Below are 14595 nucleotides of genomic sequence, written 5' to 3' on the forward strand. Positions count from 1 at the left end.
AATTACAAAACCCTTACAAATTATAAATAGCATGCTATATAGCAGCAGAGGTGTGAACAGAACAGCCGATCTGGCATACGGGCAGACAGCATGCTCCGAGCAGAACAAACACCACCATTGACAGAGCGTCTCCAGGTACTTTATACCATCTGCCATTAAAAAAAGAGGAAGAGAGAAAAGAATTTGATCCTGCAATTCCTCCATATCCAGTGATGTTAAGTAAGACCATCTCCAGCAGAAAACATGTTCTCATTCCCTTCTTAGACAAGAAGTAATGACCCCACACATTGACTGCCACTTCAACCCACTGTGCTCCTTGATGGGCTTCAGGCATGGGATGATCTCCAGATAGACATTCAGATCTCTCTAGGCACAGGGGGGATTTTATTCTATAATGTTAAGGAGCCTGCCCTCAAGGAGGACCGACTGTCACCTGTCCCAACACCTACAGCAATCAGAGATGTGAAATGGGTACCCAGCCCTACCAGTGCTGGAAAAATAACCTCACCCTTCAGAAAGGGGTTTATCCAGCAAGGCTAGGGAAGTGTCAGCCTCTGGAAATCAGAGGGCAGTGCTGCCATACTAGGAATTTGCCTTCTTTTCTATTTCTGGTACTTGACAGGGGAGGAAAAAAACTGGAAGCTCACTTAATGACGAGTTTAAAAGTCTAAGGGGATGCAACAAGCATCTGAGCTGTGCGGACAGCGAGAAACCAAATTATGCACTGGGCTCTTGCTAGGGACACAAAGTCATTGCAAGGATTCCTTGGGGCTTTCCTCCCCACTCCCACTCTCCCAGCCAGAAAAAGCAAGCCAGAAAATACATTTTTCACTGACAAACCTTTTGCTGTACAGACATAACGCAGGGACACATCTCCTATCTGAATCTCCCCACGAGAATAGATGACCCTGCCTCGCATGCCTCCAGCCCTGCTTCATGGCCAACTCAACACCTGCCTGGGCACATTTTGGGACAGCATCTACTGAAAACTATTTATTTATTATAAATGATACATAACTTACACCTGCTTTAAGCACATCTCTAATTAGTCCAATAAGTTTGCACTACAAGAATCCCGTAATTCAGAGGTACCCCTTGAAGGACCTGAGGACCCTGGCTCACTCACACTTCCTTTGTGCAATATCTGCACAGAGGGGTCGTGCATGTCAAAAATCAGTATCTCAGTATCAAGCAAACAGAAGGTTTGAGTACTGAACAGCCATGAAATATTGTTGAATAAAGGCCAGGCAACCCCATTCTGCGAGCGGCTTCAGGGCTACATCTCAGTGACTAGGAAGAAGGACGACTGCAAGGAGGATTTGCAGGATAGATGCTAAAGGAACCAACACCAAACCTGTGCTAAGCAAGCATAAACACCCCTCCCAGTGCTTGCCCAGCAGCTGCTACCACACAGACATCCAGAAATGCTCTTACACCCAACAAAACTGTTCAACCAAACTAGACAAACGGGCAGATACCACTTTGTGAAACACCATTTCCACCACCATCCCAGCAGTGCCCAAACTGACTTCTATATTTTATGCATATTTTAAAATGTACGTTTATAAACAGTATACTTACATTTATACTGTTTATTCATATTTACTGAGAGGTTGTGGAGTCTCCTTCTCTGGAGATATTCAAAACCCACTTGGATGCAACCCTGTCTAACATGCTCTAGGTGACCCTGCTTGAACAGGGGGATTGGACTAGATGATCTCCAGAGGTCCCTTCCTGATTCCATGATTCTGTGAAATTCAACCAATGTGCCAGGACCCAAAATATGCTGTTATACAGCCAGTCCATGCAATGTGTGACTGCCAACCAGAAAGTTTAACTTCATAACCAGTTGTGTGTATTTGCTGGGCATCTGCCAGCTGTTTCCTATAGCACGCAGGAGGAAAAGAAGAATTGGCAGAGAGGAGGCCCAGGAAAGTTTGTCTTTCTCTTATTAAGCAGGGTATTGAATTAAATCAGTCTCTCAGAGTTGCTGCTCATTGCCGCAACCCTCAGCTCAGTTTCATGCAACTCCAAAGAGAAACTGTGCCTGGGATCCTTGCAGAGAAGCTGTTGTCTTGCAGCTTCACTTAAAGAATATTCTGAGAAGCTCTATTTCTTTGCAAGCGCATTTTCCACCTGTTTCAGGCCAAGCATTAAAAAATTATGAATTTTTGCAAGCAAACTACCTACCTACTGCTGTAAAAGCGTATTACTGAAGTTTGCTAAATAGGAACGCAGAAGCCAGAATGAATGTTTTTCAATTGAACTTGCACCAGAGTCAAAACATGATGAAAAGATTTAACTCATGGAAGTATTAGAACTCTAGGAGCCACTTGAGAAGCTGGCACTTCTAACCTGCGGGGTTTTCCCATGCCAAACTGCTTCTTTACTGGGCTTCACAACTTCAAGAGACTTTAAGCTTTTGTAGCTGTGTTTAACCAGTGACACTTGGGCAAGTCTCTGCCGTGCTGCTCTTCCAGCAGCTGTGCAGGGATATTGAGGACACTTAGCAGGCATCAGCCAGGAACCACGTGTCTGACATGTGCAATCAAAATACCGCATTCAGAGAATGAAAAACAAATGGACTAAGTGCCGAAAAAGCTACTGCTGGAGATCTGCTGTTAGTGAGGACTGAACATAAGTTCTTGTCATCTCTAATTTCCGTTTTGTTGCACCCTTAGGAGGAGATAATGCAGATGTTAAAAATGGGTATTATTACTGTCAGATGGTTTAGTATGAAGCTACTCTGGGTAACACACGCCCCCCTGGACTTCTCAGCTATACCTCAGTTTTTGTTAGAGGGATAGAGATCCGACATTTAGTCTGCATTTTTTCTACAAAAAAGAAACCCTTACAATCCAGGAAACCAGTTCTCCAAGGATGAGCAAGGTGTAAGGATCCATAACAGCAAGGACCGGAAGCATTTGGGTACAGAATGGGAGGACCACCCATCTCCTCTAGAGGATGAGGATCCAGATGGCAAAGCTGGCAAAGGGACAGGTAAAGTTTTCCTCCCAAGAGAAGAGCCCAGCCTGACATGTCAGACACCCAAGGAAAGCGGACAAGCAGTGGAGAGGTCAAGCCTGGGCCAAAACATGCCTCGGGCTTCATCTGCAGGAATTTGCAACTATGGCTAGGCAAGCTGCAGAGACCAATAGCATCATATTAAGGCAAATCAAGGTTTTCCACTGGGCAAAAGCAGAGTCATGGTGAGGAGGGGTGAAGCGGACACGAGCCCTTTCACCGCACGTAGGCTTGTTCCTGCTGCGGATGCCTCTGAAACAGGTAGAGCAGCAGCAGAACAGACACTGCCCCAAGGAGACACATCAGCGGCTGCTCCCCAGGCCGAGGAGCTAAGGCAGTCTTCCACACGGCCACACAGTTGCAATTCCCGACTGACAGATCCGGGCACAGGAGGGTTTGATTCATTACCACTGTCAGGTCACTCAGCTGGTTGGTAGAGGCAGGCAAAGGCGACAGCGCTACATACACGTTCCTCACCTTCAGACTGTTGTAGGCAAAATCTTCGTGGTCTGAAGCCATTTCCATCTTCGTCTCAATTACCTGCGAGGATTAAAAGAACAAACTTGTGTTTGAGAGCAGCCTGAGGAACTGGCCAATTCCACCACAGGCTGAGCAAACAACGTACTACAAATTGACATTCAGCAGAGGTTCCCTTCCAAGCAGCACTCTTCTCCTGAAACATTTCTCTAACACTAAAGTAATAAATTCAATCCCAGCCCAACTCCTGGCATGGCAGCTTGACTCGAACTAAGCGAAATTCAGTGTAACATCACTTCTGATGCCCTAAAGCAGGGCCAGGATCGCACATAGAAAGGCAGAAAGGACACCAAGCCCATGTAGCTCCTCAGTGCTCCTCTTGCGGAGACGCAGTGGTAGCTTTCTCTCCCCTTTAAATGGAGGAGTAAAGCTCCTGGTTCCCTAACAGAATCCAACATCTAAGCTTAGATACCTAAAGGTAGACCTGCAGCTTGCCCTGCCCATGGAAACACAACTAGCAATGACTTAAGCCTTGAATTCGTCTCATATGAGCTCCACCTAGACAAAATCTGGTGGAAGACTTCAGGAGAAAACGGTTTAATCTCTCATTAATGCCTTAAGGACTGCGGCTTATTGTAGCTTCCAAAGAAGTGCAGTAATTAAAGGAACAATCTTCAACATACTGGTAGGAAACCTTTTTTTATTTTATTTTTTAATTTCTTCTTTTTATTAGCAGGCTCTGTAACAACGATGAGAGACGAGGGAAGCACATTTCCTGCTCCGTGATACCACGCACATGGTGCTGCCACTTCAGAGCGTGCTGTCTCCCCACAGACCGCGTGAACCAGCCACGAGGCTCCAGCTGCAGATATATATGTGCGAGAACTGCCGCTGAAAGCCCCTCACAGAGGGCACCAAGAGGTGGCAACCAGGTGTTATTCCCTATTCATGACTGGCAGGATGATGTAGGTATTTGGAAAGAACATATCACTTTTCTGGGGATGTCTCCAGTCATAACAAGGAGACTGATAGATCCTACAGTCGTGTTAGCCCATCCTAAGAGATGTTCTCTCAGAGAACAGACACCCAAGTTACTCTGCTGATTTCCTTTCCTCCAAAATCAATGGGAGAGAGGCAAGTTGAAGGGCTACATAAAGCCTCCTTTTTCTATGCACTTTATGATATGCAGGAGGCAAGTACGAACTCAAGGAGACTATGCAGCCAGAGCTGCATGAGCGGTGGAGGATTGCTAGCACCTGGACTTTCCCTCTTTGAGCCTCCAGGTAGGAGAAAAAGCCCCCAAAACTCCTCACAGAGCTGCTCTGACATTGCTGCCAAGGGATAACACGGGCTCTTCCTTCTCTGTTCCACCATCCTGCTGTCCATAGCTGCCAAAGAGGTTTCTCCCCATCTCCCTGATGGATTTGCTGCCCCATGACTGGGGCTCATCACTCAAACCTGAACTCCTAAACCATGTGTCCTCAGGCTGCCACGGGAAGCCAATGCAAGCATGAAATACCAGCATCAGTGCAAAGACATCTCTTACCTGGGCTTTCTTGCCTTCCTGCTCCTTTTTCTCCAGCTGGGTTTGCAGTTTCTTCCTCTCCTGCTCAAGCTCCCTCACTCGCTTCTGCAGCTTGAGGAAGAGTGTCATGTCCATGGCTGCTTTCTCCATCCCAGCCTCCTGGGAACAGGGCGGGGGAGAAAGGGGAAGACCTCGATGGAGTTTTACAACCACACACCACATGTGCTGCAGGCTTCTCTATCACCTGCCTCTTCAACCTTTCTGCAGCAGTCAGCTGCAGAAGGAGTTCACGCCACGGGCACTGAAATGCTCTCCTTGGTCCATTTTACACTGATCTGCTGCAAGTGACTTTTAGTTGTAACAGCACAGAACCAGACAGCAGACAATAGTTCTAAGCCCAACCTTATCCATAACCTTTTAAGGCAAGTTACTGCTTTCTCCAAGCTACATATACCTGTAAGAGGCTTCAAATCTCAGCCAGTCATTTTTTTTTAATTGGCACCTTTAACCTATATTAATTAGATCTAAATATCTCAAGCAAAGTACAGTCCTGCCAGCGGGAGGGCAGACCCCAGGAACGCTCATTCCCTGTCCATACTTAGCATGCTCCTAAGTCATGAAAACGGAGTTCAAAAAGTTGCCTATTCACACAAAGCACAATCGCTTTCCTTTCCCCCAAGGCTTCTTGATTAATTATTCTTGATAGAATAATTCATGATATCCTCATCGGCATTGAGGGATTGTTGATTACAGCAACTGCACCGGCCAGCAAAGTATTTGTCACGGCGAACGGGAATGAAAATGCTCAGGGCAAGAAACTCTGTAATCCCGGCGGAGGAGACTCCCTGTATAGATGACATTGCCCTCAGCACTAGTAATAACTGACAGCAATTACAGCTTGGGTGCATTTTCATAAGTCTTTAAGCTGGCCTGGACATAACACAGCACTGTATTATTTTTAGAGCCTGTTTAAGCCTGATCCACCAGCGAGCAAGTGTTCGCTACCGCACTGCCACCTTACAATCCCTTGCAAGCAATTAGCAGGGTATTTCTGCTGTGCAAAAGCCATGTTCCCCGGTGCCGCCGTGCTCCAGCCCGTGCTCCTCCCTGTGCAGCGAGACCTGCGGCACTCAGTCCCCCAAAACCAGGAGCAGCCTGCCCAAGTCACTGTACCTCCACTTGCTGAATTACATCCTCAGTGTCCCCCAGCTCGGAGGTCGATATCGATGGGTAATTGGAGTCGGACTCCAAGCTGCTTTGGTTGGATGGGTTTCTCCTGTGCCCCGGAGCTTGCTGTCAAAGGATGCAGACACGAAACGCACACAGCACTTTAGGAAGGGAATACTTTTAAACAACATCCTTTAAAATAAAATTTAAAACGATGTAGAAGCTTCATTTAAATATTATTCTGCATGAATTAAAGGTTGCTCAGGATACCAGATGCTGGTGAATGTGAACGTGCAAATCTGAGCTCATGATTTCTGCTCTCTGCAGCACGAGGGGCTTCCTCCAGACACTCAGCTTTCCAGCTCATCAGCAGCATGCTTTAATTATCGTGTAGTTTTCAGTGTTTCTAAAATTTTACCAAAGCTGAATGTGAAGACTTGGCTTCCAGATTTCAGAAGCCTAAGATTTTCTTTAATTCAACACCTACTTGACATGTCAGCATCACTGACACCACCAAAAAAAAACAACAAAAAAAAAAAAAACAAACAAAAAAAAAAAAAACAAAAAGCAAAACATGAGCCAGCTTTTGCCAAGATGCATAGAAATCTCTACACTGCTATCAGAGAGGCTGGAAAGATCAGTGTCCTTTCTCAAGGAACATACATGCTTTGGCTTCAACAGAGACCTTCAGTCTCAGCAGCACCAAGCATGAGCTGCCCAATAGCATCAGTTTGGCCAAACGTTTGGGGGATCAGTGAGCCATGTTATCCCACTACCAACATCACGCCCAGGATGGAACAGAACAGGGGTAATTTCAGGACTTCTGTTACCTTTATAATAGTAATTTCATCCCTCAGGTTGTCGTATCTCTGCTCTAGCCTTGAATACTCTTTCACCAGGTTCTGATACCGAGACCTCTCTTCTTCCAGCTCTTTCTTCATCTGGAGATCTTCCTCCCCCGTGTTTCGTGCAAATTCATCTTTAAAATAAGAAACAGCAACAGAGAATTGTAATCTCCGCTCCTGAATGGACTTCTTGTAGATATGTGCAACAACGCCGACTAATTCACAAACCGTTCTCTGCCAAGAGCCCTTAACACACATATAACCTTTCTCTCACATTTATAGACTCTAATAAAATCCAGCTCTTCCCGCTTGCTGTTTGGAAGAGCCCCAGCTCTTCTGCTCCAAGAGCACAGCCCTCTCCCAGCTGAGTTAATGAAAATCTCCAGCACCTGCAAAGCAGTTCGTCTATGCTCCTAGGCCAGTCACAAACCTGCTCACGAGTAAGAGCTGCACATGATGGAAACACACTCACGTTTAAGAAGTGCTGTGGGTGTTCACTGCATTTCAAGACATTTCTCTCTATTCCCCCTGCCACCATCACCAGATCTAATACAGGAACAGCTCAGCAGCAGCAGCTCTTTCTCACGCAAATGTCAACCCTTGACTACTGTAAGATTGCGGTGGCTTAAATTATTTTACGTGTAAATAAATTCCTTCCGTGGAGGAAGTCTCTTTCTGATGCTCCAAAGAGCATGCTTACAGAGACCAGGAATAAGTGGTAACCGACCCACTGACGTGACCCAGGAAAACTTTCAGCCCAGACCATTTCAGGAATTCAATTAATACTGTGGTCCCAAGAGACCCGCGCAACCCAAGCAAAACGAGCTGCAACGATGAGGGTGAGCGTGACCATAAACCCTGCTATTCGACCCGGCTAGGGGCTCAGCAGACCCCCCCTAACTTCACCTGACAAAATTGCAGCAACTGGGGAAAACAAAACAGGAGAAGCGCCAGGCGCGTTAGGAGAGCTTTGCCTTGGACACCCGTTGGCTGAGGAGCTTTGGCCGTGCTCGCGCTTCCTTGGCGGCCGGGGCTTTGCCCGGACCGTTACCTCTGCGGGCTCCTCGCCGCTGTAAAGCCATCGGCCCCTTCTTCTCACCTTGGGGTTGGCTCAGGATCCTGCGGTTCAGCTCCTCCTTCTCCCTCTTCAGCAGCGCGTTCTCCTCCTCCAGGTCCGATATGCGCTGCGAAACAAGGCAGAGCGTTAGCGCGAGGGGCAAAGCCTCTTCACACCGCTTAATTTACACCTGGCAGAAAACAAGAAGTTCTTTTTTCCCCAGGTTTCCTTTGCATATCAGGAGTCGAAGCGTACGACAACCCCGCTGCAACAACGGAGACAAACTCTTCTTTTCCTAAGTAATCCTCCCCCTTAAATTAACATTTTCTGCAGAAGCTTGTAAATATACTGAATGGGCCAGACTGGGCAACCACCACCCGCAGGAGTGAAATTCCTGCGGCTGCCGAGGCCACCACGGCAGGGGCTCGTTCCCACCCCGCAGCGGGTCTTATCGCCCTCTTCAAGTCGTAGCAGCCACTCAGGCCGGGAAAGGACACGGTTTTTGCCCCATATTCCTCGCGTGAATTTGCTGACTCAAAGAGCTGTTCGCCGAGCATCTGCGGGGCCTTGGGGACGGCGGCGCTGCCGCTGCAGAATTTGCAAAAATCCGCAAAGGTGACAGCAAGGTGCCGAAATAGGAAAGGGGCCGTGGCGGGGGGAACGGACGCAGCTTTACGCCCAGAAAAATAAAACCTGCAGGATTTCAGCTAGGAGGAGAGACAGGACACGCTGCACCTACCAGTCGGCTAAGGGAAATTAAGAGGAACAGAGATGCCAGGAGTAAATGGGAAATCTGTTGACTATTGCAAGCAAGATATCCCTTCAGAGGGTCGCGGCGCATGTGAACGCCGTGGAAGCCGAACACTAAATATTTCAAGCTTTTTGTAACTTTACACGTTTCCCACTTCATGCAATAGTGCAGTCATTTTAACACAAGTCTCCTTCCTGCTACTTCAAAACCTCCAGCAGGGTAAGGCCCGGCTTGGCCTGGGGCTTTCAGTGCTACCAGAGAAACACGTACCTCAATTACTGACACCAATAATTGCCTAGCAAAAATTAATGACAGCAAGAACTGAGTTCTTCTAAATACTGATTTTTTTTAACTAGCTTTTCATTTAAAATGAAGGAAAGCAAGGCCACTTATCACAGCACACAAATACCGAAGCTAATAGCAGCCTATCCTGTAATTTTGTCCAACCTCAGGAATTTTGATGCATTCAAAGGTATTATTTTAAACACGCTGAAAGCACAAAAGCATCGTGGTATAAAGCCAAGCACGTTGCTATGGTTAAGCAGAACGATTCTGCTGCAGAGGGGAGCAAATTGCTACCCAGCCCCAGCGTCCGGCCACTTTCTACGCCTGCCCTGCTGCATCCCGCCGCCAGCGGAGAAAGCAAAAAGGAGAAAAATCTCAAGTTGCCAGAGATGAACAACCCGGTACGCACCGGGATTCATCTCCAGGAATAACAATTTGCTGCCACCACGAGACGAGCGATACAGGCAGCCCGGCTGGCGGGCGGTCCCAGCACATGCCTTGGTCTTGCAGGCGAGCAAGCTCAAAAATTCAGCAGATACATATATATGTACCTATACACATACATATACACACACACATATATATAGCATGCTTTAATTTTGATCATAACATAGAATTGGAAGGGTTCTTCTAAAATGAGGGCAACAGAGAAAAAAGAGATTAAAGGGCTTCTTCCCCTCTCCTCAATAACAAAGTTGGCTCAGAGACTGCAAAGCCTCCCCATCTCCTAGCCATTTCCAGTAGGCTTTTGGCTGGCTTAAAAAAACAATTTTTGACAGCAAAAATAATTTTATAGCACACACACATTCACAGCAACCATTCCAGCGTTTCGCTAGCTGCTTCCCAGTGCGAACAATCTTTAAAGAGGCTGGACAGGGGTGATGGGCAGCAAAGCTGCATTTTGGTCTTCCCTATCGTGCCTGTGCCCGATGGATGTAATTGAAAGCTAAGTCAGAAGTGAGAGTCTACACTGCTCTGTAGAAATGGAAACAACTGCTATGCTCTATAATTAAACCATTTATAGTCAAGGAAAAGTAGGTAATGTTTGCCCTGCTGTAGGCACTTTTAAAGCAAGGGGAAGCTTTTGCTTTGTCTTTGTGCTTTTGGAGATCATTGCTTGACTGGCCATTAAATCAACCTTTCTTCTAAGTACTCGAAGGGGATTTGCAATCAAGAGAAAAAAAAAGTATTAGTTTTTTCCCCAGCCTCATCACCTGCAAAATAAAGCAGATCTAAACACTGGTGCTGTGACTAACTAATGAAGTGTGCCTTGCACACTTGGTTTTGAAAAAAAAAAAAAAAAAAAAAAAAAAAAGTATCTATCTACTACCCTCCAGACTTGGGAGGGGAGAGCTTTCACCGGCACGTCCACCTGGAAGAGCACTCCACACCACGAGAGGTGATAGATACCTTTCTGAGCAGGTCCTTCTCCTTCACATAGCTGTCCTCCACCACCTTCCTTTCACCATGGGCTTTCTCAAGCTCCAGGCGGAGGCTCTCCATCTCTTCTTGCAAGCTAACGAGCTGGTTCCCATCGCCCTGATGACACTGCTGATATTGCTCCAGCTCCTTCTTCAGCTTTTCCACTTCAGACAAATGAGCAGAAGTGAGTGTAGAGAGCTGCTCATTCAGAAGTTTGTACTCCTTGTTCTGCAGGCCAACACACCCCCCCCAAAAAAAAGGAAAAAAAGGAAAACAAGATGGTGAGCAAGACCAGGAGCTGCACTGCAAAGGTAAGAGTCAAATATCTCAGAGCCCTGTGGGGAATAAACATCTGATAACAAACATTTCCACATGCATGCTGCTAAAGCTGAAGAGGCTAAAAACAATTTCAAACCTGCAACAAAAACTCAGCAATGTTTCCATAGTAATTATACAGGCATTTGTTAATTTGATGTCAACTTGGAAGCAAAGGCAAACAATGTTTGTTGGTGTTTGTAAGCAAAACAGTAAGCTACGCTTTTATCACCGCTTCCAAACAGCATTGCTGAAAGCAATTGGTTTGCAATATTTCAGTGTGTTGTTTATCCTTTTATTCCCGATTTTCATGCCTGCAGGAACCCACTGTGACAACGAGCTGTAACATAATTGCCGGCTGGAGCACAAAGAGCTCCCTCCGACCCCAGCGTCAAGTCATACCTCCAGGACGTGCCAGTTCAATAAAGCCTTTTCATTTGCTCAGATTTTCTTTAAGTACTTAGCAATGTTTTTTTTCAAGCACCAAGACCTGAAAATTTAGCAGTCTTGCTTGATTTCTGCAGTTCAACCCAAAGTCAAATAAAATAAAACATCATTATTATTAGTCAGCCACAGAGAAGACGGTGCCCCTGTTCCCCCTGAGAAGTCACAGCAGAATATTAGCTTCAGTAAGAAGCCCACCAAGTACCTCTCCCCCATGAGTACCTAATGTTATCGAAAAGGATAATTTTGAAAATTAAAAAAAAAAATAAATAGAAAAGAATAAAAAGCAGAACAACTTGGTTTTCCCTTTTGAAAGGTCTCAACACAGCTTAAAGATTTGTGCTCTTGTCAACCACTACACAAAACATCTGAAACGGGGTTTTTCCAGGGTGTGTTTCACTTAAGCATCAGAAATGCCAGTTTAGATCTTTCCTGGTTTTGTGATAAAACATTTAGCAAGAGACAAGCAAGAGACACCACCATCCTGACAAGATGGCACAGTATGGGTAACCTCTGACTTCGCGTTTTATTGTTTCTCTGAGTGTTAGCCACCAATGCCAGATCGCCACTTGGCAAACTGCTGCTGTCTTTAATGAGTTTTTGGTTTATGTGATGAGTAAGAAAAGCTTGAGATGAAGAAATTAGAAGACAAAAGGTTAAAAAAAAATAAAGTCAGAGATTATCATTCAAAAAAAAAAAAAAAAAAAAAAAAAAATACAACGGAGCACAGAAGCCCTGAGTTACAATTTTTAACTGGTCAGGGCCAGCAGCCCAAGCTGCCACTTCTTCCTCTGTTGAGATGTTTACTAGAGTCAAGTAAGTATGAACAAAAAACTATAAAGTCAGAGGTCCCCATCAGCCCCGGTTCAGCTGAGGACCGAAGGAACTTTACAGCCCAGTGAAGGAGGGAGGGGGGGACTCAAAAACATGAAAGTAGAAAATTTTATCTTCTAAGTCTACACGGAGTCTTCCAGACAAAACCGACCATGTGTAAGTGCCAGGGGAAAACGGCAGACACCAAACCGGGTGATTCTCCTCCGGATCCCCAGGCTCCGAGAGGAGGTTTCTCCTGATCTCCTCTGCTTGCTCCAGCCCCACTTCCCGGCCACCCCCACGGCCCCTCTCCGCATGACCTCCAGAAGCTCCACCTGATTTAGAAACTAAGTTAAAAAAAAGCTTAAATTAAACAGTGTTGTGGACATCGGAGTTTCTAAGCTGCGGCTGATGCGCAGTAATAGGTTTGAACGGTTTCAAAGACAGACCTGCTCTTCCTCGGGGTGCACCGCGTATTGCGCATCGCTACTCATGCGTGAACTGAAGTAGCAGAAATAAAAACATTTTCTGCCATGGCTAGTCAGATAAGGATACAACTGCAGCCCTCCAGCTTACCTGCAAATTTTTTTTTCTTAAAAGTTAATGGGCATTTTTATAGATTAACCAGGACTGAAATCAGGATATTTCAGGGAAAATACAATGCAAACTCACTGCTGCCAGAAAATCCAGTGCACTGAAAAAAAGCCTGTAGCGAACCCAAGCTTGGGAGGCTCATTAGCACTTCCCGGGGAAGCTGTTGCTCCTGAAAGGAGGTTAAAAATAGCTCGCTGGACAGACTATAATGAGTATGAGAGCGCAGTAATTCTTCCTGCAAGAGTTATACAGAAAGCATCAAAGTAACTCCTTCAAAATGGCCTTCAGGGAGATCAAGAAAAAATCTCCAGCCCCTTATTTCTCCCTGCTTAAAAGCTCACAGTGCCTCTTTTCCTGAAGCAAACCCTTCTCCTGCTTTCATAATCCGCAACGGGAAAGCCAACGTTAACCAGAGATTGTTTCTTCTTTATTGTTCCACCTCCACACTTTTGCTGGCAGTAAATGGCTTATTGATGGCTCACATCTTACATGATGTATAGGAGCTCTTGACATGTCCCAGGCAGAATAATAAATTCTAATTACTAGTAACTGGTACTACAAATAAGCACCTTGACTTAAAAGAGAACTAGAGTTTAAACTCGACTTTTGCAGGCTAGAGATGGATATACGTGAATACGAATTTCTCCACTGGTATTAGTGGACAGAACAGGACCCTAGTGAGTATTTCTTATCTCTGAAATCTCTGCACAGCACTGTGAAGCTAGGTAGACAACAGAGAGGACATTTAGCAGAGTAACTTGCACGCTGTTGTGTAAGTGAAAAAACCTTGAGCCAAAACCCTCCTCCTCTTAAATAGTGTGTAATCAAACTATCTCACCCTTCATCACAGTTCTTACTGAAGAAGAGATACCGTACCTAGTAACACAAACTCAAATTGCTTTGTAAAGGGAGTATTTAGCTAATTTACTCACTGCCTTCCAGGTAACATGACCCCAAAGACATATGGTTCACAGCATCTTGGACTGTGGCCAATGCTCCGCATCGCAGGAGTTTACAGAGGAGGAAGTTCGGGCCAGCGCACAAGCACAGCAAAGCAGGTATCACTTGCTCCTGCACTACATTGCTGATGAAAATCAATTAAGTCTGAGCAATATTGACTACAATACAAACCAGGCATCTTTAGAGCTTCCTGAGCAAGTTCTTCAAGACAGCAAGATCCACGTGACCCAGGAATAGGACCGCACTTGTTCCAGTGCAGCTCAGAACGTACCTGCTCATCAATCTTTCTTTGAAGCTGGACCACCTTGTTCTCCATGCCAATGTTGAGTTTCTTAAGGTGCTGTGCTGAACGGGCCTCAATCTTCAGTGCCTTCAGCTCCTGCCGGGCCTTCATGCGCCGGTAGTAGCACTGCAGGACGATGGTGGCCCTCCTGATCCGGAGGAAGCGAGTACGGGCCAGCCAGGCACGAACATACTTCTGCAGGATGGTTGCTTTGTGTTCTACAAGCATCTATAAAACATGGGCAGAGACAGGACAATCAGGAGAGAAAAGTCACCCCAAAGGTAGCAGCAGCTTGGTACTGCTGTGGCATGGCACTGTCTTGCACGGTACTCCCACACCTCCCAAGAGCCTTCAGACTTCCCAAAAGCCATCAGACATAACTTGCATCAGAACAGAGTTTGATTTTTTGAGCGATTCTCCATGCCTGCATTAAGATAATCCCTGCTGTAGATAAATGCTGCTCTGTGGGCTTTCTCATCCTCTGGCCAAGCTTCAGACAAAATCCTGCAGTCTTCTCCCTGTCTGCATCCAGTTCTCTTGCATGATCAGATTTCTGTAAACTTACACCTTGTTCGGTTTTGTGAAGCTTCTGTCACTTTTGCATCATGTTTCTCCCTCAGATTTCCAAGAACC

The 14595-nt window shown here is 45.9% G+C and overlaps 1 protein-coding gene across 1 annotated transcript in view; it reads right to left on the minus strand.

Annotated features, from left to right (window-relative positions):
- MYO5B (myosin VB) overlaps positions 1–14595 on the minus strand; it is a 91299-nt gene that overhangs the window by 21934 nt on the left and 54770 nt on the right. The window contains exons 21-27 of the mRNA XM_062600527.1: positions 13951–14190; positions 10542–10781; positions 8138–8222; positions 7024–7172; positions 6200–6319; positions 5048–5185; positions 3502–3564 (exon numbers count right to left, since the gene is read on the minus strand). Coding sequence (XP_062456511.1) covers positions 3502–3564; positions 5048–5185; positions 6200–6319; positions 7024–7172; positions 8138–8222; positions 10542–10781; positions 13951–14190 — 1035 coding nt within the window. The remainder of the gene's footprint in view (positions 1–3501; positions 3565–5047; positions 5186–6199; positions 6320–7023; positions 7173–8137; positions 8223–10541; positions 10782–13950; positions 14191–14595) is intronic.

This window comes from Rhea pennata, chromosome Z, assembly GCF_028389875.1.
Source record: "Rhea pennata isolate bPtePen1 chromosome Z, bPtePen1.pri, whole genome shotgun sequence".
Classification (NCBI taxonomy): Eukaryota; Metazoa; Chordata; class Aves; order Rheiformes; family Rheidae; genus Rhea; species Rhea pennata.